The sequence below is a fragment of the Lampris incognitus genome, chromosome 1 (genome assembly GCF_029633865.1).
Source record: "Lampris incognitus isolate fLamInc1 chromosome 1, fLamInc1.hap2, whole genome shotgun sequence".
In the NCBI taxonomy this organism is placed as follows: domain Eukaryota; kingdom Metazoa; phylum Chordata; class Actinopteri; order Lampriformes; family Lampridae; genus Lampris; species Lampris incognitus.
In genome coordinates this window covers 144672172-144697279 of record NC_079211.1, presented here as the reverse complement: position 1 = coordinate 144697279, position 25108 = coordinate 144672172, and the positions used below count along the sequence as shown (strand labels likewise).

Here is a 25108-nt window from a genome sequence, read left to right as displayed (position 1 = left end):
CTTCCTCCTTCTATAGCTTACGTTGTTGTAGTCACTTCCAGATAGCGCTCTTTATTTCTCTATCAGGTGTTAAGATTGGGCCGTTAATATTTAAGAGCGTTGCTTCGTGTCTTTATAGCGGGAGAATTGTCTAGACTAGTCACTCCGAGGTGTACCAGAGGAGGAACGTTCATCATACTTACGTTTAATTTCCATTTGATATCAGAATGTGTTTAGTGAGCATAGCTCATAGAAACCTGTAAAACGTTCACGTGGCTCCTAAAACGGCATCGGCGAACCGCTATTGTGGTTCCGATGGATGTCAACTCCGGGCATAATAAAGCTATGTAGATCCTTTAAACACACTTCCTCCGCTCCCCCTTTATTCCATCCCAGAGGATTTCACCTCGAGGGAAATTGGCTGACAGAATTGTGACATGTGTCTGGTGAAAGAACCCCCCCCCCCCCCCCGGGTCTCGTACAGTCGGAATAAATCCATTTAAAACCTCAGGTGCCTGCGTACCGCACCGCTCTGCAGTCCTTGTCCTTGTAGGGCCACGGGTAATTCTTTACTCCAGCCGCTCTCTTTTGGAGAACACGAATATGCAGAAACTTCACAAATTAACTCCCTACTGGAATTTTAATTATGCATTACTTTTCTGAAAGTGTTAAAGGCTAATAGTATTTTGGGGGGGAAAAAGAAAACTCTTCCCCAAACAATGCTCATGGGAGAGAAAACAATTAAATATTTTAAATTTCATGCTTTTCTTTTTGTCTTTTTTTTTTAAATTAGGTCTCTCGGTCAAGAGAGACCAGGCTGTTTGTTGTGTGTGTGGTGGAGCTGTGGACGTCATTATGATTTCATTTTGGATCGGTGTGTTCACAGAAACATAGCGCTTGAAATAAAATAATATAACAGTACCGGACTGCACTGTTTCCTCTGCAGGTCAGAGCCGCATCTTAGAAAGCTCATGTATCTTCTTTTTTTGGGGGGGGGGATCCCCCCCCCTTTTTCTCCCCAATTGTACTTGGCCATATCTGGAAAGACAAGACCTGTCCAACAAACTAAAAATGAAAATTGTAAAGGCAATTTAATATGGCCCACAGTGACATATGGGGCAGAAGGCTGGACATTGAGACAAAAAGATAAAGATAGAATACAATCTGCTGAAACGTGGCTCTACCGAAGACTCTTAAACATCAACTGGCGAGAGAAAAGAACCAGTCAAAGCATCCTACAACAACTTGGCATCAAACGAGAACTATACTTAGCACAAATTGTAAGGAAATTTGTGTTTGGTAGATTATTTCTTTGTTGTAACAATGCTTCTTGGCAATAAATCTTACACCGTTGGAAAGCCTGTTTATTTCCCTTTTAAATGGGGCCACATTTGTAAGGAACATGCATTTGTGGGATGAGCAGCAGAGCTGAGTATGTGGGTTGCGCCCATGAAACATTTGCCAAATCTTCTCTGCCGATGCCAAACAGCTTATTTTGCTGCTGCTACTGACTCTTGTTTTGAGCTTCTGGTGCCCCAGGTGCTGACCATCAGCTGCCTGATATAAGATTTATTGACAAGAGGCATTGTCACAACAAAGACATCATCTACCAAACACACATGTCCCTACTTTTTGTGCTAAGTTTATATGGTGCCATTGTTAAAAGAAAGATGAGCTTCTTTGGTCATTCAAGCCGAAACAAAAGATGCTCTCTCACAGGAGACATCATACAAGGGAAGATGGAGGGGAAACGAGGACGTGGCCACCCCAGGATGAAGTATATGGACAACTTAAAGGAATGGACAGGACACTCTATGGCTGAAATTTTCAACGTCATAAGAGACCGGGACAGATGCGGCAACATCATCAGGCAGGCAGCGCGAGCAGCTAACGCCCACAAGGACGACGCTGGATGAGTGAGTGAGTGTGCTTGGCCAATTACCCCACTCTTCCGTGCCTTCCCGGTCACTGCTCCACCCCCTCTGCCGATCCGGGGAGGGCTGCAGACTACCACAACCTTCCTCCGATACGTGTGGAGTTGCCAGCCGCTTCATTTCACCTGATAGGACAGCGAGGAGTTTCGCCAGGGGGACGTAGCATATGGGAGGATCACGCCATTTCCCCCAGTTCCCCCTCCCCCCTGAACAGGCGCCCTGACGAACCGGAGGAGGCGCTAGTGCAGCGGCCAGGACACCTGCCCACGTCCGGCTTCCCATGCGCAGACATGGCCGATTGTGTCTGTAGGGACACCCGACCAAGCCGGAGGCAACACGGGGATTCGAACCGGCGATCCTCGTGTTGGTAGGCAACGGAATAGAACGCCACGCCACCCGGACACCAGCTCGTGTATCTTCTAATCCTCGGTGATATGCGTGGCTATTGACCAGTGTTTGTTGGTATCAGAAGGTTAGCTTCGGGTATAAATACTGAATCTTTGTGCAGACTTCTAGAAAGGTCATTGGTGTTTTCTGCTGAGTAATAGCCTATGTTGCCACGTTCTTATCTCGCTCGCTCTCGCTCTCGCTCTTTCTTTTTTTTTTGCGTTCATAAGGCTAGTTTTTTTTTTCTTCTCCCAGGACCAGTTCAGGTATCTTTTGGAAATGGGAAAAAGAAAAAAGAAGAAATGGGAAAAAAAAAACGTGTTCTGTCCCCCTCCGAGGAAGGTCCTACAAGGCAAACTTAGTTAACCACAGCCTCCTAATCTCTCCTGACAGATGTAGTTATAGGGCCTCATTTAAAAAAAAAAATCACGTATTTGAGGGTGCCATGAAATTATCAATGTCCGCCTGCAGGCACACGACTCTCTAAAAGTGCAAAAAGAATGTGTTGATGTGTTTTTTCCTCTCCGCATTGCTTTTTCTCTTCCTTCCCTCAACCTTCTTTGCAATCCTTTCTTTAGCTTTCATGAAACGTGGAATATCGACTTTAGTTTTTCCAGAAATAACCACATCTCCAGGAGTTGCTTGAGAGTTGTGCTACACTTACCAGATGCGTAAACAATGGCACCGCAGAACACTGACCCCATGAAGACATTAGCTGTCGACCCGATGCTGTCGTGTGGTCAATTCATGCTGGGTCACTTATCAGTTGAGTGGGTCGAGTGTATTTTATCATTTTACTCTTTGGGTAAGGATTCTCTCATACCCATAGTAACAAGACCCAAACTCTTTGAGGTTACAACTAGAAAGGTTGTAAAAGCCCGAGAACATCCATCTTAAGGCTTTAATTCAATTCAGTTCAATTCAATTTATTGTCATTAAAAACAATGGCAAACAGTGCAAGACAGACAGACAGACAGACACAGCAAACACAGTTTAAGATATACACAAACGAAGACGAAGAGCCAAAAATAAGTTTTAAAAAAGAGCACGAGTACAAATATTTAAAAATATTCACAGACATTCAGTGGGTAACCAAACTGTTTTCAAGCCTCTGAGGCTCCTGTAGCGCCTCCCAGAGCGCAGGGGGTAGAACAGTCCATGGTTGGGGTGGGCGGGATCTCTGCTGATGCCGAGGCCCCTTCGAAGGCAGCCTTTGTGATAAATGTCTTTTATGGCTGGGAGCTTGGTACCGGTGATATGCTGGGCCGCCTTGACGACCCGCTGCAGAGCTTTCTGGTCTCCTGAGGTGCAGTTGCCGTACCACACTGAGATGCAGCTGGTCAGGATGCTCTCTGTGGTGCAGTGGTAGAAGTTGGTGATTATTTTGGGGGATAGACGGGCGCTCCTCAGGAAATGCAGGCGTTGATGGGCCTTTTTCACGAGGGCCTGGGTGTTTGATGTCCAGGAAAGTTCCTTGCTGATGTGGACTTCAAGGAATTTAAAGACATGCTCCACTTCCACCCCATTGATGTGTATGGGGGAGTGGCTGCAGCTTCTAGACCTCCTGAAGTCCACAATCAGCTCCTTCGTCTTCTGCACATTGAGAACAAGATTGTATTGATTATGCATTCCAAACTGGCCATCGCGTCAAACTCTAGAACAGTTCACGATCGTCTCTGTGACACTGACAGCACTCTAGAGGGTCTGTCAGCTTCTTTTCACCTGACAGTGAGGAGTTTCACCAGGGGGATATAGCGCATGGGAGGATCACACTATTCCCCCCCCGCCGCCGACCAGGCGCCCCGACCGACCAGAGGAGGCGCTAATTCAGCGACCAGGACACATACCCACATCCGGCTTCTCACCCGCAGACACAGCCAATTGTGTCTTTAGGGATGCTTGACCAAGCCAGAGGCAACACGGGGATTCGAACCGGTGATCCCCGCATTGGTAGACAACGGAATAGACCGCCACACCACCCGGACGCCCTAATGAATAGTTATTTTATCCCCTTTGGACATCGGAGTGAGGTCACATAAAACTTACTGGCATCTTCACCTTGATCAGGTCACACCAACTGGTGCAGTGGCAAACCTGTAGGTGTAGGAAACAACCCCAGCAGGAAAAAAGACTGAAATGTGATGCAGGTGTACCGATGCTTTTGGTTGGACAGTATTACAGTAGAACAGCATTGCAGTTAAGTTGGATGAAGTTTGTAGTGCGTTCGATTGCCTGTGTGAGCTTTGGTCTTACGATGCCATTTTTGCGAGGGTGGGAACTGTTTACTGCCGAGCCGACGGCACACAAGCGACGATGGCTGCGGAACCTCGTTTGTAAGAAAATTAGTGACGGTAGGTCTATTCGGAACACTTTTCTACTGTAATATTGATTGCCTTTCCAACAGAATTGCCACATCAAGTTTCAAATGGATCAAATAACTTATTAATGAAGGAAAGTAGTGGATTTCAGCTTTAAGCCTTTTGGTGTTGTATCATAAAAGACACATAGGAATCAGGAACACTTTATTTGTCATTTCACTTCATGCACTTATGTACATGAAATGAAATGAAATGCCGTTGCCCACAGCAGTACAACACAAAGACAAAAACACTTCCAAAAACCACAAGAAAACACTTATCTAAACCAACACATACATCAGAAGTAAACAAAAAAAATCACTGTCGAAGGGAGCGAACGCCAGCCAGGATGAATGTCGGGACCGCCGGTCCGCATGGGCCAGCAGCCAGCCCAACCCGCCCCGCCTTCGCGTCCTGTCAGACCGCCCTCGCGCCTCCTCCTTGGACGCAGCTCCAGGCAGGGGCCGTGGTCCCAGGGCCCGCCGGACGAAGCAGACCAAGCTCTCCCAGCCAATCCAGCACCAGCCCCCCCCCCAGCCAGACACCCTCGACACAACTCCCCGCACCCCCCACGATGACACCAAAAACACCAAAGTCCAGACCGTCCTCGGTGCCATCAGAACCGCCGGTCCGCATGGCCCAGCACCAGCCCAGCCTGCCCCACTCTCAAACGAAGACAAAACCCAGATGCAGACGTGGACAAAGACACTGCATGGACAGTACTGGGTGAGGCCACTGCAAATGTGAATTCGCGCCGCCATCTTCTGACACCGGCACTGGGTGGAGGTTGTCACTCCCCGATCCATTAGGGAAACCCATATAACATAGTTATAGTAGTTGTGTTCTAGGCACTTAGATTTTGTGTCTCACCTGCACTGTAAATGTTCTACAGTGCAGAATACAGACTGTATCTATTCAGGGGTGTTGTGACATGCTGGCAGCGCTGGCCCCAGACCCACGATGATTTATGTACAATACAGTATAGGTCTTGATGCATGATCACTAATCCAGGTGTAGAAATCCCAGAAAGCTGAATCAGTTCTGTGGAAGAATTTTCCAGCGGCAAAATAAATTCTTAAAGTCGACACTCATAGAGTGAAAAGTTTAGTTAGTTTTAAATTTTTGCTGTTGCGGGCAAGGGAGACCAGCAGCATAGCTACAGCGGTTCTGATGGACTGGCCTCACCGAATATAGAGGATTACGTCTTTTTATACAGGTGAATAGCAATACACATAGGACGTATTTCTGATTCACAGGGTTGTATCAGTTTCATTCACAGTTGTGTGATAGACTTACTGGCTCCAGCAGCAAGGTGAAAACAATGTAAATGGATTAACACTGGACACCGCCGGGTTTAGCCTGGGACATACACTACCGTTCAAAAGTTTGGGATCACCCAAACAATTTCGTGTTTTCCATGAAAAGTCACACTTATTCACCACCATATGTTGTGAAATGAATAGAAAATAGAGTCAAGACATTGACAAGGTTAGAAATAATGATTTGTATTTGAAATAAGATTTTTTTACATCAAACTTTGCTTTCGTCAAAGAATCCTCCATTTGCAGCAATTACAGCATTGCAGACCTTTGGCATTCTAGCTGTTAATTTGTTGAGGTAATCTGGAGAAATTGCACCCCACGCTTCCAGAAGCAGCTCCCACAAGTTGGATTGGTTGGATGGGCACTTCTTTGAGCAGATTGAGTTTCTGGAGCATCACATTTGTGGGGTCAATTAAACGCTCAAAATGGCCAGAAAAAGAGAACTTTCATCTGAAACTCGACAGTCTATTCTTGTTCTTAGATATGAAGGCTATTCCAATGCTAGAAATTGCTAAGAAATTGAAGATTTCCTACACCGGTGTGTACTACTCCCTTCAGAGGACAGCACAAACAGGCTCTAACAGGTACTATTTAATGAAGATGCCAGTTGGGGACCTGTGAGGCGTCTGTTTCTCAAACTAGAGACTCTAATGTACTTATCTTCTTGCTCAGTTGTGCAACGCGGCCTCCCACTTCTTTTTCTACTCTGGTTAGAGCCTGTTTGTGCTGTCCTCTGAAGGGAGTAGTACACACCGGTGTAGGAAATCTTCAATTTCTTAGCAATTTCTCGCATGGAATAGCCTTCATTTCTAAGAACAAGAATAGACTGTCGAGTTTCAGATGAAAGTTCTCTTTTTCTGGCCATTTTGAGCGTTTAATTGACCCCACAAATGTGATGCTCCAGAAACTCAATCTGCTCAAAGAAGTGCCCATCCAACCAATCCAACTTGTGGGAGCTGCTTCTGGAAGCGTGGGGTGCAATTTCTCCAGATTACCTCAACAAATTAACAGCTAGAATGCCAAAGGTCTGCAATGCTGTAATTGCTGCAAATGGAGGATTCTTTGACGAAAGCAAAGTTTGATGTAAAAAAAATCTTATTTCAAATAAAAATCATTATTTCTAACCTTGTCAATGTCTTGACTCTATTTTCTATTCATTTCACAGCATATGGTGGTGAATAAGTGTGACTTTTCATGGAAAACACAAAATTGTTTGGGTGATCCCAAACTTTTGAACGGTAGTGTATACCGGTGTTATGTGTATAAACAAGAGTAGTTAGCATATAGAAAGGGTGATCGTCTCACAGGGCAAGAGAGGAAGAATCCTCCAGGGAGTAATTAACAAGTGACAGATAACTTAATAAGGCTCAAGTTAAGTAAGCATGTATGCAAAGCACTACTCAGAAATTCGGTGCCTCCTTGTCTGGAGGAAAGCCCTTGATGATAACAAAAGGGGAAAAAACATGTTCTCCACAGTTCATTTGGACACAGTGTTCAATGGGAGACACGTTTGGCTTTAATTCACACTAATACATCTTCTTTTTTTACAAAATTCTGTCAATAGCATTGTTCAATACAGTGTAGGGTTCTGCTGACCACAGCATCTTAAGCTCTCCTCATTTTTCCAGAACCCAGCGTAGCGGCACACAGATTGTGCAGACAGATAAATATTGTCTGTTCAATTGCCCCTCTGCTCCAGAAGTGAACTGTGTTGCATGTGTACCAGTGTCAGGCAAAGCATGAATGATTAAACACCGATCATCTAAACATTCATTCATATGCTCACTGGTCTGGGTGGTAAATGCCATATGAGAAGTTCTCCTTCACTTGCTAATGGTTGTTTACAGTGTATGAAATGTACTTACTGTATCTGTCTGTGATGCTTCAAAGATTTAAAACCAAACAGTGAAGATCTTGGGTTTTTTTATGCTCTTTGTCGCAGGTCTGGAGTTTGCATACTCAGCAGCACCTAAATCCATGCAGAGCGCCATCATGGGATTGTTCTTCTTCTTCTCTGGGATTGGCTCCTTCGTGGGCTCTGGCTTACTTGCTATCGTGTCCCTCAAGGCGATCGGTTGGATGTCCTCCCATAAAGACTTTGGTAAGAAAGAGCAATTCTGGTTTTAGCCAGTCTGGTTGTCTTGTGAGAGGATCTTGTGTAGTCTGTGTCAGTGCCATTGTAATGTTTCACAGTACATTGATCAAGGAGCTTTGAATGCTGCTGATTGTTCTGTGAGGTGGTCGCTTCAGGAAACAAGTTATCGAACTACCAGCCTTTGTTGAACGTAGGTCCTAAAGTTGCTCAGAAAGAAGCAATTTGACCTAATTGGTGTTGGATTATTGTGAACGGTATTGACCCGCAGCCTTTCTATAAGCGGGCAGAGGCGAGGGATGGTTGCGACGGAGATGTGCTGTACTTTGTCCACCACCGAATTTGAATTATGAGCCTGATCTCTTTAAACTGCTGCCGACACAGTGGTCATTGATCTCTACCAAAACAGTCTTCCAGAAAAGAAAATGCTGTTTCCAATATCGTAAGCCCATCTCAACACCACCAGAGCATCCAGTGTGTATAAAGTTGTCAGGTCTGCTGGTGGATGCCAAGTGCATGTGGCGTGCCGTATTGATTGTGCACTTCGACTGTATGTGTGGACTCTCAATAGAATTCTGGGTATGGATTCAGAATAAAGAAATCCATTTTCCGGGGACGTGTCACAAGAATTTCCATGGCTGGTCTTGATTTAAAATCCACTTAAGGAGTTTGTAAATTAGTCACAGAGAAGGGGGGACAATGCGCCGCATGGTCCCTCCGGTTTAAGAGCATTTTCAGTAATAAATAGACGTGTCAGACTAACGACAAAAGGTTTGTGTAAATCTGTCCGGATGATAGAGTGAATAGCATGGTCGTGGCAGCAGATGGATGGGCACCCAGGCGAGAGGAGCCTTCCAGACCAGATGCACTTTCTCGTGAGCGTGCAGTAAATACACCAGCACTGTAAATTGTTTACCCACAAGCACCTAATAGCTCATTAATACAGTGGACTGACAGGTTGGGAGGTATTTTTTTGATGATGTTACCACGCGGAGATGCTTGGCACGACTTTATAAATCCCTTTCCCCACATCGCCTTGCCTGAGGGGCTGTATATTTAGTGAGCATCATTTGACTGTTAAACCGGGACCGGATCGCCCGTAAAATCGCTTTTCCCTCACTGCTTCCCAGAACAAGTCACCTAAACGGCGACTGACCCAGAGAAACAGAGTAAAACTTCACGGCGGCCATTGATTAAAGATAAGTGGCATAAAGCATCATGGACAGTCACAAACCATGCAGTTTGCTTACTGCAGCTGTGATTTTTTTTTTCTTTCCCTACACCACTGTCTGCACGGTTTTACCTGTTGGCTTCTATATTAGATGGCCGGGGGCAATGTGGCGAGCTGTAAACAGAAGCTGGGGTTGTGCTGAAACATGCAGGCCTGGGGACAGAAGACCAACATTAATCACAGGCTGGGGGGCTGATTACATAGCCCTCGTCCTCTTATGTAAAGCTGCCCCTGGGTCATTACGAGAGGTAGTTCTGCCGGCTCATCCTGGTACACATACTCAATTATTGAATAACGCTCTGCCTCCGTCTCTCCCCGCCCTGCACGAGCTAGAATCAGTCAACACATACGAAAAAAGTCCTAATGATAGCTAGATTTAAGAAATGACCCTTCATTCAAAACTGTTATAGGCACGCGTGTTCTCAGTTCCTTTACTCGGTACGTTGGCTTCATGTTTTGGAATCATTGAGCCTTCAAATCTGCCTGTACGTGGTCGCTCCCGTTGGTTATACCCAGAGATTTGGTCATGCATCACATGGTTTTGTTTGCTATTCAAGGAGGTGGTGCAGCAAAACCATCACATCCTCCACTGACAAAGACAGCGTGCTGCCCATTTGACCCGGGGGGCCGTATCAATTTAAGGCCCACCTTTCAACAACTGTTTCTTTACAAGCACATTGTTGAAACAGGAAGTGACTTTGATTACCTGGAATTTTGTTCTGTCTTCTGTTTATTTCTGCCTTTGAATGAGTACCCTTTAGCCAAAGGAAATGGTGTGCATAAGACGCTGCTATCACATGACAAGAAAGGCTCTTTCTTTGTTTAGGGTTCAAGTACTGACTGGTCTGGGATCAGGTGTGTGAGACGTGACCTGACGCTCAATGGGAGCTGGCATTCACGTCCTCTTGAAGTGCCTGATGATACGCTGTGAAATGTCAGTGTTTCAATGGGGACTGTTTAATGTCAGATCGGGAAAACTGTAGCTAACTCTTATTCTCTGTTGTCGGGCATTTGGGTAGCATAGCGGTCTATTCCGTTGCCTACCAACATCGCTGGTTCGAATCCCTGTGTTGCCTCTGGCTTGGTCGGGCATCCCTAGACACAATTAGCCGTGTCTGTGGGTGGGGAACCCGGATGTGGGTATGTCTACTGGTCGCTGCACTAGTGCCTCCTCTGGTTGGTCGGTGCCTGTTCGGGGGGGGGGACTGGGGGGAATAGCGTGATCCTCCCATGTGCTACGTCCCCCTGGTGAAACTCCTCACTGTCAGGTGAAAAGAAGCAGCTGGCAACTCCACATGTATCAGAGTAGGCATGTGGTAGTCTGCAGCCCTCCCCGGATCGGCAGAGGGGGTGGAGCAGCGACTGGGACGGCTTGGAAGAGTGGGGCAATTGGATGGGTACAATTGGGGAGAAAAAGGGGGGGGGGATCCCCCCTCCCCAACAAAAGGGTGTCCTCTAAGAATTCAGCTCTTTTTTAAAAATATTTCAGCATTTACATAGATATCATGTTGTCAGACATTAAAAATTGGATTTAAGCTTAGGCAGGGGGGGGGGTGATGCGTGTGCTCTGGTAGACTAGCTTGTACCTTGCAGGAGTTTAGAAAGCTCCGGCACTACTCAAAAAGTTTTATGAGCCAGAGAACCGCTGCTGTAAATAGCTATAAAAACAAGCATGCTTCGAGTCCCTATCTAATTTCGTTGAGAGCCAGAAGATGGCAATGAATGCACTGAAGCATTAAGATGTTGGGGCTCTCAGAAGTTCTCCCTAAATTGATATTGACCCACTTCATCTTGACTCACATGATATGCTCAAACAACCCCACCAGCAGACAAATTGGCCCAAATGAGGGGTAATCTCAGTATCATTTGTAACTAAGTAGTTATTGTACATGTAGGTTTTTGTGACTATCTAGCGTATGTTGTGGAGCCTCCATCTATCTTGCAAATTATCTCTCAAATCAGGCTCGTGGCACGGTTGTCCATATCGACTGCCTCGCACGTTCCCTTTCCCTGCTCAGCATTTGCCTCTTAAACACCTGTCAAATATTTATGGCCTTCATTAATGGTTTTTACAGCAAGTCCTTGTTTTGTCTTTCACTGCTGTAATTAGCCTCCCCCTAATTTTGAAAGAGCTTAGCAGCCAAGTGGGCCCTCGGGGGCACGGGTTAAAAAGAGGGGGTAGAGCTTGACTTAATGTTTAATGAAATTAGAGCAGAACCATTACAGAATTGAAACCTTGCACAATTTCTCAGGCTCGGTGCATAAATGGAGACGTTACTGGGATTTTAGGTCGTTTTTCCACTCGCGCTTCATTCCTTACTGAGGGATGAGCAAAGACAAAGATTTTCAAATCTAGTGTATCTTGAAGTATTTTTAGGTAAAACAGCAGCCATTAACAGAATTAAACACTTAGTGAAATCATCCATCCATCCATCCATGTGGGACTATTACATTTCAAAATGGGGGTACACAGTTAAAAGGGGGTTGTTAACCCCCCCTTTTTCTCCCCAATTGTATCTGGCCAATTACCCCACTCTTCCAAGCTGCTCCACCCCCTCTGCCGATATCGGGGAAGGGGGGGAGTCTGCAGACTACCACATGCCTCCTCCGATACATGTGGAGTCGCCAGCCACTTCTTTTCACCTGACAGTGAGGAGTTTCACCAGGGGGATGTAGCGCGTGGGGGGATCATGCTATTCCCCCCAGTTCCCCCTCCCCCCCCGAACAGGCGCCCCGACCGACCAGAGGAGGTGCTGGTGCAGTGACCAGGACACATACCCACATCCGGCTTCCCACCTGCAGACACAGCCAATTGTGTCTGTAGGCCGCCCGACCAAGCCGGAGGTTAACGCGGGGATTCAAACCGCCGATCCCCGTGTTGGTAGGCAACAGAATAAACCGCTATGCCACCCAGATGCCCCGGGTGTTAATTTTTTAATGGCATATTTTTTGAAAAAGGTAGGGAGATGGGTCTCAAGTCCATTGCAGGGCCAAGTTGAATTATTGTTTTAAAGAGGTCATATCATGCTTTTTGGGTTTTCCCTTTCCTTTAGTGTGTTGTGTTATATAGCTGGGGGGTGCATGTAAAACGTCTGTAAATACAAAGCCCATAGTTCACGCCAAAGGGAGTTATTTTCTCCAACAGAAAACACCGCATGAAACGCCTCGTTTGTAGTCCAGCGTTTTCTCCCGTAACTTGTCTACGTCACTATGTAACACATATGTAACACATATGTAACACATAGTTGTATGTAACACATTTTCATAATGCCCGCCTAGGCTAGTTTGGGCCGCCCTCAAACAAAGTTAGGTATGAGGACTCAAACAAAGGTAGAGCGGAAGCCGGGAAGTTTGGTTAGTGTGTATTGCAGTGTCGTGAAGACGCTATTTTCTTCAGCGCGAAGGTAAATTATCTTCATATGGACTTCAAAAGGAAGAGGAAGCGAAGAATCAGTAGTTAAAATTCCTTTTTACCACTATTCTTCGGCAGTATAATCCCAACCTTCTATTTTGTCCCCATCATTTTACTGAGGACTGCTACCTGAACCGGGTACAGTTCGATGCTGGATTTTTGATTTGTTTGCCTTTCCTAAAGAAGAAAGCACCAGACAACATTGGATAGTTTTTTTTTTCCCGGGCCAACAACAGCCATATGCCAGCGTGTTTGCTTGTTCACGCCACTTCACAGAGGACTCTTTCCTCAAGAGCCCAATATGAAGCTAGATTTTTGGCTAGGCTGGTGCTAAAAGACCATCTGTAGAAGCACAAGCTGTAAGTAACATTATATTTCTGAAATGTTTGTTGGACCAAATAGCTTGTGAATACAGTTTCAGTGCAGACAATGAGTGAGATCGCGGATACAAGCGGCTGAAATGAGTTCCCTCCGTAGGGTGTCTGGGCTCAGCCTTAGAGATAGGGTGAGGAGCTCGGACATCCGGAGGGAGCTCGGAGTAGAGCCGCTGCTCCTTCACGTCGAAGGGAGCCAGTTGAGGTGGTTCGGGCATCTGATTAGGATGCCTCCTGGGTGCCTTCCTTTGGAGGTTTTCTGGGCACGGCCAACACAAAGACAAAAACACATATCCAAACTACAAGAACACATATATCCAAACTACAGAAAAACTACAAAAATATCAAAACACGAAGATCCAACATATTTTTAAAAAAATTTTTTTCACTGTCCAAGAGTGCGAACACCAGCCAGGATGACTGTCAGAACCTCCGTTCTTCATGGGCTAGCAGTTAGCTTAGCCTGCCCCACTTCCGCGTGCTGTCAGACCGCCCTCGGTGCTTCCTCTTCGGGCAGAGCTCCGGGCAGGGCCGTGGTCCTTGGGCCCACCGGACGCAGCAGACCAGGCTCCCCCAGCTGATCTAACGCCAGCTGTCCCAGCCAAACACCCAGCCAGACAACCTTGACACACCTCCCGGCACTCCACACAACAACACCAAAACACAGTCAACGCCAGGCGAGGCTGCCACCAGACCGTCCTCGGTGTTATCGGAACTGCCAGATGGATTCCAGTTGCCACGATACCTCTTTTCCATGGTCACAATGTCCTGGTGAAACCTTTCACCATGTTCGTCACTGACTGCACCAATATCAGCAGGGAAGTAGTCCAAGTGTGAATGCAGAAAATGAATTTTCAATGACATGTTGCATTTCATGGTTTCATCAATCCGAGTTCTGTCTCCTCTTTGGAGGAAGAGGAGGCAGAAATATCTTTGTTCGGTCGACAAGTGGTTTATGCGCCACACTTTTCTGCCCTGGAGCGAAATGCTTACAGAGCAGCCAGTTCTTTTTAATGTAATGTGACTCTTTAGCACGGCTATCCCATTCACAAAGGAAACAGCAGTACTTTGTATATCATGGTTATCCAAAGGATAACCATGATAAGCTAGGCTGACTAGCTTCGTCTAGTCAGAAAGGCACGAACTGAGGAAGCCTCTTGGATGAGAGGCGAAACGTCTTCACGGATATATACCAAGTCCAGTTGCACTTGATTCAACTCCTTTGGATAACAGGACATAGTGGGCAAGGAGAACCAAAGGAGTTCCAACATTCGTGTTGTCCACTCTCATATTCCAGATCGTATTTGGCCTCGAACATGTACGGATGGATCTGAGAAGTTGCCATTTCACATCAAAGACGATCAATTATGTTACTTAGTAGGTTTATAGTTTGCTTACGGAACCTCCCTACACCGGTGTTGTAGCGAACTCTGTTTCCCCGGCGAGATGTGTTTCCCTCTCGCCAGATGAAAGCGCTCGCATAGAAACAGATTAGCTAAGGCAGGTGTTAGGTTAAGCATAGAGTTAGGTTGAGGTTAGGGTTAAAGTTAATAAAGCGTCCTGGTGTTATCGAACTCTGGCTAGGGGGAAACAAATCCCGACGGGGAAACGGAATATGATTCAACACCGGCGCTTACGCGGATTGAGCGCAACCCATCGGCAGGCTTCCGGAAGTTGGGCAATCAGAAGAAAGCAATGGGCTTTTAGGGAGGGGGGCCTTAAAGACACGGTTAAAGCAAAGTTAAATGGCTTGTTTCAGAGGATGAACTGAGGGGCTGCATAAAGGGCCAATTTATGATAAATGAGGATTTTTTTTTTTTATCTGTGAATCATGCAAAGCTACTCTAGTGGAGCTCTAGAATAAAAATATAGAGCTGGAATGAGCATGATATAAGAGTTATATTGTACTTTGAAATAGTCACAGTCAATTAAAATGGGTTGTTTTTTATAGCATTTTTCTAAATTACCAACTGGATAAATGGACAGATATACATGAACAAATAGATAAGGATATTCTGCACCCTTCCTTTAGCAAATTGTTCACATCTTATAAATGCTACAGAGGCTTTTGTCTGAGTTGGTAATTTAAATTTGTTGTAATGCTATTCATTAAATTCTGGTATTTTCATATAGTGCACATTTCTGTCTAAATTTTTAATCGTCATTAATCATCTTTTATTTAACACTGTACTGGGCCAGTGTGCCCCCCTCCCTCTAACTCAACATGCATAATTTGAATGCACTTTGCGGCTTGCCTTCTGTAAACCATACTGCTCTGGTAATTAAGACTGCAGCAGTCTCTTGGTCTTTTATCTGTTAAGGTAAATTATTGATCTGAAATACAAGCACTCTTGCTGCAAATGCGCTCCCCCTTTCCCCTCTCAACTACATTGTTTTGAACTCCATGAATTATTCAAACGGTGCTTGGTTTTCTGATCCATTTCTTACATTTTAATTTGTTCCCCCGATTGAGAAGACCAACAGAATTGGCTGAAATCAAGGTAGGGTTAAAAAAAAAAAATTCTGGGTTTTCATTTGCCTCCCATTTCATTTATGCTCTGGCAGTGCTCCACAATTTCAAACCAGCTTTCTGGTCCTTTGACTATGAGATCAAAGATTTGATGATGGACGGTCCATGCATTAGCAAAGAATCACACCTGTGTGATATGTACTATCGTTACGGTTTCTCTTTATTGTTTTTCATTTCTAATTATCCTCAAGTGTACAGATATAACAATGAGCCAGAAAGAGAATCATTTGTATGCCTGGCGACACTGCTGATTGCGACCTGCTCAGCTCAGGGCAGAAAGGAACATGTAAGCGCTTTGTTTCAGATCTGGCAATCCTGTTCTCTGATCAGTACCAAAAGGCACCATGTTAAATAATGCACATCAACAAGGAGTCTTGCACGCAGGCTATATCAAGAGAAGGCACACTGTGACACCACTGTCCAATGCAGTGTGAGGGATCCCTCACAGACCCTTGCTAAACTGGTAGCATTTCTTTTCATCACTCATGGCAGTTGATGTGATAGTCCCTGCTTTCAGTCTGTTGGGATGGTGTAAAGGCAATGGAAGATTCTTATTTGCATTGTATCTTTTTTCACTTTGTGAGGTGAACCAGAGCACCGGACACTTTTCTGACCATTTGGCTAGGGTCATAGTCAAAGTTAGAATTGGGGAGGGGGGGCTCAGGTGGTCAGGGAGTCTCCATAAGAGTTAATGGATCCCCCATAAAAGACAGTTAATTTAACTTGGTAGTCCCATACCATTTTATCATACAAATCCCGAACTCTCAGCCAAAGTACATGCTCTGACACATGGGTGTATTTCTAGCTGGGGTTTACACCAGATCCTTACTCCACTTAGGCTTCCTGTTTGGCCTGACAAAGCTGCCTGAGTTTTGCTGCGATTCAGGGCTTATTGTTGTCGAAGGCACAGAAAGTTTTGGTGGGCACGCACATGTCCTCACAAAAGTTGAAGTGTCAGTAAGTTTGCCCAGGTCTGTAGATGAAGCCTCAAAAACACTCCAATCAGTGCAGTCGAGGCAGGCCAGGAGCTCCAGTTTTGACTGATTGGTCCATTTCTTCACAGTTTTGACCAAAGGCTTTGCAGATTTTAGTTTCTGTCTGTAGGTTGGGAGAAGATGAATCAGACAGTGATCAGAGAGGCCCGGGGCTGCACGGGGGACAGAGTGATAGGCGTCCTTTAATATTGTGTAGCAATGATCCAGAGTGATTTTGTCCCTGGTGGGACATTTAACATGCTGTCTGTATCTTTGCAGTTCATGGCTGAGGTTTGCGCTGTTAAAATCCCCAAGGATACTAAGAAGGGAGTCTGGATATTTGCATTCCATGTTTGTAATTTGATCAGCCAAGTGTTTTAATGCCTCATTAACACAGGCCCGGGGTGGGCTGTAGACACCGACCAGAATAAATGATGACAATTGCCACAGTGAATAAAATGGTTTACAGTTATTGAAAAAGGCCTCTTGAGGGCTGCATGATTTCTTCAACACCGTGACATCCGTACACCAACCTTCGTACAAGTAGAACCATATGCCCCACACACCCCCCCCCACCCCCCAATTTCGCGGTCGCTCGGAGGAGTTGGAACTGCAGCAGATGAAGTGTAGTGTCCGGTATCTGCTCACTAAGGTTTCAATGAGGCACAGGGTGGCAGATCTGGAAAAGTGCAAGTCCCCCCCCCCCTCCGTTTAGGAGCAGCAGTTCCTCCATCTTGTTGGCCAGAGAGCAGACATTCACCAGGTGGACTGATGGGAGCGCAGTTTGAAATCCCCGCACAGAGCTGCTCTCCCTGCCAACAGCTCGGCAAGACAAAAAAAAAGTCTTTATTTCCTAAGCCCAAATGGCAGTAAATCTAGCAACCTTTTCTGGTCACAGGAAAATGTCCACGCAGTGATCACCGACGCACGTAGTGACATTTGATATTGGTCGTGACTGTATTAGCTACTCTCAGGAAGGCGGCAAAAATATTGTTGCCTACAAGTCGTATTGGAAATATTGTAATTACAAGATGAGCGCATCTGAACGACCTAAAGAAGATATACGTATACAGAGGCTGTACACAATAAAACTTAAGTAGAAAAATACCTGTTTTTTTGTTTGTTTTTGTTTTGCTTGCCCCTTACTTCATTGTCGAGCTTCCATCCCACCACTAGACAGCAAACTTTTTAAAGTTGCTTGCCTACATAAAGAAATCCCCTGGCCAGAATTTTAACTACTGGTAACTACAATGGTATTCATTTAGCTACCTATTCAGGGAAAATAGTATCGAAAGAAAAAAAAAGGGGGGAAATAGTCAAGACTTTTGAGATTACTGTTGATATGTTTTGAGTTAAGAGAAAATTACGTTTTAAAAAAGTGTAAAAACTTTGTTTTTTGGACATTTTATGAAGTAACACGTCTTCAATGAAGCACAAACCACCACCGTCCAGCACCCACAAGAGCAACACAGCATCAAATAAGTAGTCCGTCTCTTTCGGTCTCAAAATTTTGACTTTATTTTCAGAATTGGATTTTGACGGTTATTCTCAAAATAATGATTTTAATCCCAAAATTCTGAAAACAAACACAGCAAATATTTTTCAGATGGCCATAATACTCCATTGTTAACTGATAACATTTTTTGTTAATTAAAGGTAGAACGAGTAGGATTTCCCCTAAAAATCATTGTACAAAAATGAACAAACTCTTACAAAAATAAGAAGAAGAAAGTCACTTTATTTTGTCATTGTACAGGTTACAATGAAATTTGTCTTCTGCATTTAGCCCATCCTATTGTATAGGAACAGTGGGTAGCTGCAACACCCGGGGACCAACACCAGTCCTTCTTTCCATTGCCTTGCTCAGGGGCACAGACAAGAGTGTTAACCCTAACATGTCTTTTGATGGTGGGAGGAAACCGGAGCATCCAGAGGAAACCCACCTCAGACACTGGGAGAACATGCAAACTCCACACAGAGAGGACCTGGGACGGCCTGGGGTTCGAACCCAGGACCTTCTTGCTGTGAGGCAACGGCGCTAACCATTGGGCCACCGTGCTGCCAAATAATTCCTCTCAATCATCACTTATGACCCACTAGACATGTGTGGCGGTGTCTGTATCTGCAGAGACCCTGTCCTCTGCCTGTGTTTTCTTATTTTGCTGTGTACAGGATGTTTCTGGGCGTCAACCTTTGGGCAGTGGGGCTCAATAAAAACACAGTGACCAGGTGCCAGATCAAGATCGTAAGCATGCATCCAAGAGGACGCTACGACAATGGTGGACACAGCGCCGAAAAGACATAAATTTAGTGAGGCGAAACGCCACGTGGACAAAGCTCATTCCAAAACGAGAGTGAATCTGGGGTTGGCTTTCACCCGCTGACGAGCACTGAAGGAGAGGATGGGAATGAAGAGTGACGTGGAGTTGGCCGGTACACTGGGATGTGTTCTGGCCACTGTGGTCAGGGGACCGTGTCCTTCTGGTGTTGTTGAGCCAGGGCAAATCCTGCTCATTCTACATTCAAAACTGTGTTAGGCTATAGCCTACATCAAATTCACCTTGATTTTTTTTCTCACGTCGTTAACTTGTCATGCGCCTGGTGTGTAAAGACTTGAACTCAGGAAAAATCTGTATGAAAAAATATGTTGCTGCTTTTTTTTGCAAAAGAATTTGCAAAACGTTGCGTTCTGTGGGCAGGAACATAAAGATGAGGTGAGATAAATAGAATGATGTGTGGATGATCACATGGGGGAAAGAATGCCCCTTCGAGGTGTAACGATCTTTAAAAATACCCCTGGTGTAAAAAAAAAAAAAACAAAACAAAAAAACGTAAACTTGTAATTTGTTGTGTCGTGGTAACGGTGCCGGGACCAGCCGTCGGGCCGGTGGAGTTGACATTTTCTTGTTTTTTTTCTTCTCATATTCCCTTTGTCTTTGTTCTTTGTCTTCTGATGACCTTTGCTTTTCACTTCTGATTTGTTTGTTGTTGTTTTTTTTCCTGGCACCTGGTCGAATTTGGATGGCTGCAGAAACTGCCCTGACTGGCTGGCTGGCTGGCTGGCTGGCTGACTAACTGGCTGACTGACTTACCTACAGGCAGACATGAGAGGAACTTGTAAACGACAGAGCCAATAACGTTAACACAGCTAAATGTTATATTGGGGAAACTGGTTTGGGAATGACGGCACGGTGGCACAGTGGTTAGGGCAGTCACCTCACAGTAAATAGGTCCTGGGTTCGAGCCCCGGGGTAGTCCGACCTTGGGGGGTCGTCCTGGATCGTCCTCTTGTGTGGAGTTTGCATGTTCTCCCCGTGTCTGCGTGGGTTTCCTCCGGGTGCTCCGGTTTCCTCCCTCAGTCCAAAGACATGTAGGTCAGGTGACTCGGCCGTACTAAGTTGTCCCTAGGTGTGAATGTGTGTGGGCCCTGTGATGGTCCGTGTCTCCCCGCCTGTCACCCAGTGACTGCTGGGATAGGCTTCAGCATCCCCGCGACCCCGAGAGCAGGGTAAGCGGTTTGGGTAATGGATGGATGGGTGGATGGTTTGGGAACGCTTTACATTGTTAAAATGCGTGTCGGAGGTATTTTCAGTTTACACCTAATCAGTGTTAATGACCGGCCCACCAGGCCGTTGACATTGTGCGTTTGATTGGTCCGTTGTGAAAATAAATTGTGTTGGGCATCTGGCGCTTTACTGTTGAGCCCTGGCTAAAAGTGTAACAGTGGATATGTACAAGATGTTGAACTCACTTCAGCTCCGGTAGCGAAATTAAGATCTACAATAAACTGAAAATGTGAAGAAATCCCGTGTTAAGTCTACAGGCGTCATCTTGACCCCAAGGTACTGCGGACTCTGAAGGGACAGGTGTAATTAGTCTGAGGTGTTGGGAGTCCCTGGGCTGTCAGACCCCGCTCTCTGTACTCTTTCTCGTCCTCCTCGCACCACCATGGGAACCGGGGGAACTTCTGGAGAATTGCCCCCCTTATCCAATTAAATTCAAACCTGCTTTTCCTTTCCTGCCTCTTTATGCGGTGTGACAGTCCCACATGCAGACCCTAATAGGTGGCTTTCTCTGACAGCAGATTGCACCAGGGCTTTCAGATTTTCCCCATTTGAAGATAATGCAGGATGTAGACTACCGGTACCGCTGTTGTGTCATTGTGTTGTTATAAATTGTTAAAAGTATGCCTGGCAGTGGGGCTTTTAAATCAACGGAGGGCATTTTGCTCAACTACGCTTTAGGAAAGAAAAGAAGAAAAAAAACAACCTCGTTTGAGTAGTTTGCCTTGCAAAGCCTCACAGTGTCTCGGCTCTTAGCAGCGCATTAGCACGGCTACACGGCTCCATCACACCGAGAAGGTTACAGAGTCGACCAAACGGCTCTGCATGGTCAGGGGTGAAAAGCTGCTCTAATGCCGACACAATTGCTCCCATTGTTCATGTGTAAACAGGCATGATTGAGAGTGGTTTTCTTCTTCGCCCTTCATATTTAAACCCTGGCAGGAGAAAACAGGATTTGTTCGAAGCGCTCCTCCAGGGCTCCCTGCTAAAGCAGCCCAGCCCAGCAACACTGCAGCGCTGGTGTGGGGAAGGGTACGATGAAGGTTAAAGGCCCAGTGTTTGGTTTATTTGACTATATGAAACTGAGGTATATTTACGTACATATCTGAAGCGTTTTTAGATTGGAAATAAGCCTGGTGTTGTTCCTCTCAACTGCATTTGAAAAGGTGGACCCGTTTTGCTCCCATCGTTTCTGAGCGTTACTGATGTAAACAACCGTCTAGAAACACACATGAAGTTGTGGTTCTGTCGAGTCCTTGTTTCAAAACACCTGTCAGCCAGTTTGGGAGTGACGGCACCTTCCGATTTTGGCAGCAGGGCTTCAGTTTTGGTTATGTTTGGAGCACGTGTTGTACCTTTTGACTGGGACGCTGCTGGTTTGAGTCTGGACCCACAGGACTAAAACTTGAAGTTAGTATATAACGCCGTCACCGGCTGCCTCTTAGCAAGACACTAAACACCCCCACTACTACGGTCACTGGCCGATACCACGAGACTTTTCTGCATGGAGGGAGTGATGACGCGTTCGGTCTGGGCATCCGGGCGGCGTGGCGGTCTATTCCGCTGCCTACCAACACGGGGATCGGCGGTTCGAATCCCCGTGTTACCTGCAGCTTGGTCGGGCGTCCCCACAGACACAATTGGCCGCGTCTGCGGGTGGGAAGCCGGATGTGGGTGTGTGTCCTGGTCGCTGCACTAGCGCCTCCTCTGGCCGGTCGGGGGCGCCTGTTTGGGGGGGGGGTAGCGTGATCCTCCCACGCGCTACGTCCCCCCGGCGAAACTCAGGTATAACTTAGGCCCTGTTATAGGTTTATAACCCCCTTGAAAGATCTAATTAATATTCGTCTGTCTGTGCTACGATTGGTTGAGTACGAATACTGTCGTCATACAGAAGAGACGGTGGGTGATTGCTCGTTGTAGCGGTCATGGCTGGTTTAAAAATCTCACGTTTCTCAGTAGCTAACGTTAGCCATCGGCGTCAGAAGGGAAGGCAGCATGGGTTAGGGTCTCTCTCTCTCTCTCTCTCTCTCTCTCTCACACTCGCAGAAGAGACGGAGGGTTTCTTCTGTATGACGACAGTATTCACGCTCAACCAATCAGCACAGACAGGTGAATATTAATTAGATCTTTCAAGGGGGTTATAAACCGATAACACGGCCTATGTTATAGCTGGCGAAACTCCTCACTGTCAGGTGAAAAGAAGCGGCTGGCGACTCCACATGTATCGGAGGAGGCATGTAGTAGTTTGCAGCCCCCCCCCCCCCGATCGGCAGAGGGGATGGAGCAGTGACCGGGACGGCTCGGAAAATAGGGCAATTGGCCGGGTACAACTGGGGAGAAAAAAGGGGAAAGTCATTGGAAAAAGAAAAGTGTTCAGTCCGCTGTCCGTCCTTCTACGACTCTCCTTCCGAGCTGGGACAGGAAGTAAGAATGTTTTCCATCGACTACCCGCGTTACAAAAGGGTTCGTAGTGATGGTGATGATGATGATGCTGATGGTGATGAGGATGACGGCCTCCCCGAGCTAGCCGTCAGACCGCTGAGATAGGACACGAGACCACAGGGTCACAGGTTTGATTAGAAACCGACACCTTCGGTATAAACACGCCCTTAAGAGCAGCCGTGATGCTTCGAGAGCACACCGGCAGTGCTGTTGATGGCCTTTTCAGTCAAGTCAAGTTGATTTGTGTAGCCCAATGTCACAACTTACAAATGTGCCTCAGGGGGCGTTACAGCAACACAACATCCTGTCCTTAGACCCGCTCATCGGATAAGGAACAACCTCCTAAAAAAAAAAAAACCTTCAACAGGGAGAGAAAATAGGAAGAAACCTCGGGGAGAGAGGAGGGATCTCTCTCCCAAGACGCGCAACGTGCAGTGGATGTTGTGTTTACACAACACAACACTGAAAGAGGATAACAGAATTATATTGGGATTATAAGATATATTAAGAATATGATGAGGAGGATGCCAAGCAGTGACCAGACGCCAGCGGCGCAGCCCAGGACCCGAGCCACGCGACCGCCATCCCCATGTAAAAATAATGTAGTCGCACATCTTAGTGAGGGAAGGATATAACATTAAAACCATGACAAACTTATATGGCTTTATAAGGTGTAGAAATAGAAAATGTGACGAGGGGGAGGCCAAGCAGTGTCCGGGTGGCGACCACCGTCACCGTGGAGAGTCTCGGTTCTCTTTCGGTCTCGTGCATCACCGAGCTGGTATGGAGTGTCCGTGAAATGGGTTTGCCGTGTCTCCGGCGTGTAATAAAGAGGTTTTTGAAAAGCTCCCCCCCCCCCTTCCCGCCATGGAGTCACTGTCTTCGTTCTCTTTCTCCTTCTCTACAGATTCGTTTGTTCGTCACCGTTGGTCCGGCCCACCCTCACGCCGGCGCACGACTCGTATTTCATTCCAGTGAATCGGTGCGGAAGCGTCGGTATATTTTTTGCTCTCCCCCCCCCCCCCATGGCGTCTGGTCCCCGCGGGGGAAAGAAACGGTCCTTTAATACTGATGAAAGGCTCGCTGGCCCACATCACTACAGAGAGCCCATGTTGCTGTGCTCTCTCTCATTCTTCAGTCACACATCATCACCGCCGCCTCCCCCTACCAGCAGAGAAGCGTCGGGGTCAGCCATTTCCTCCCTTTAGAACCCGTGGCAGCCGCGGCGAGGAGAGGAAAAGAGCCCCGTCTTGGATCTGGACCGACCGAACCGCGTTCTGCTGCCACACGCCGCTCGTTTCCGTCCGGCGTCTCGTGCCTTGCCAACAGGAGAGCAAAGCGAGCAAACCCGCCGCAGGACGTTGCCAGGTCGATCCCAGTTTACCTTTTAAAGTCACGTTCCTTTATGTGGAACAGCGCGTCGTAATGAAAGAGCCGTGGCGTCGCGGCCCTCTTGCGCCGCAGATAACCGAGACCGCCGCCGAGCGCGTCGCGGCGGTCTCTTTTGTTCTGAGAACTTCCAATTTTCATCCCTTTTGTTGTTTTGCTGAATTTTTTTTTGTTTTTGTTTTGTAGCGCTATTTGGATTCTGTCCCCCCCCCCCCCGTGTCTCCGCTGCTGTGCCCGCGGGCGTCTCGGGATGAGGGGCTGCACGTTCTCTAAAGGCACTTGTGTTCTCTCTCCGCAGGTAACATCAACGACTGCTCTCTGCACTACTACTTCTTCCTGCTGGCGGGGATCCAGGGCATCACCCTGCTGGTCTTCCTCATCATCTCCGTCAAATACGAGAAGCAGAGGGGCAGAGCGGGCAGTCACAGGCAGAGTGCGCCCACCTCTTGACCCCAGGTTTGACTCTCGGGACACAAACCCGTGTCCCCCCCCCTCCCTCCCCCCCCTTTACCACATCTGCCTTATCCTTTCACATTACTCCACGCCAGCGGGACTTGCCGATACTCAATAATCCAGTATTCACATTTTGGGAGTTAAAACGGTTACACTCTCCGAGGAAGTAACTAACGATGATCGTTGTTGTAATAGAGATTTATTGTTTTCTAAATTTATTTAGTCTTTTAAAAATAGGGACTGCCCACTCTTGTTTTACGACGATAATGGTTTTACATCGCCGGGCGGACGTGCGGGCACCGCCGTACATCTTAACATGTTAATGATGGCGCCGCAAGGTAAACGGTGTGGCCGCGGTACTTCCTCACCGTTGTGCGTTTACTCGGTCGCCTCTCTGGTCGTTTGCACTTAGCTTGAGGCGTCGCGCCCCAAGGAGGCCACGTGTATTCATGCGTGTTGTAATCGGGAACGAGGCTTCAGTGTTTTTATGATTGGAGTTGTATTTTTTTTAGTTGAACCTTTTATTTGTAGGAGTGGCGGTAACTCATTTGTGCCTTTTTATGATGTTGTGTTCACACCAGACGTGAAGCAGTCTTTTTCGCGCGATGAGATTACACATAAAGTCGATGCAAAGATGCGAATAGAGTGCGGGAATGTCGCGTCGTTTGC

General features: G+C 46.6%; 1 protein-coding gene across 1 annotated transcript in view; it reads left to right on the top strand.

Annotated features, from left to right (window-relative positions):
- slc15a4 (solute carrier family 15 member 4) overlaps positions 1-24742 on the top strand; it is a 46033-nt gene extending 21291 nt beyond the window's left edge. The window contains exons 8-9 of the mRNA XM_056276107.1: positions 7922-8080; positions 24285-24742. Coding sequence (XP_056132082.1) covers positions 7922-8080; positions 24285-24436 — 311 coding nt within the window. The 3' untranslated portion in view covers positions 24437-24742. The remainder of the gene's footprint in view (positions 1-7921; positions 8081-24284) is intronic.
- The last annotated feature ends 366 nt before the right edge of the window (positions 24743-25108 follow it).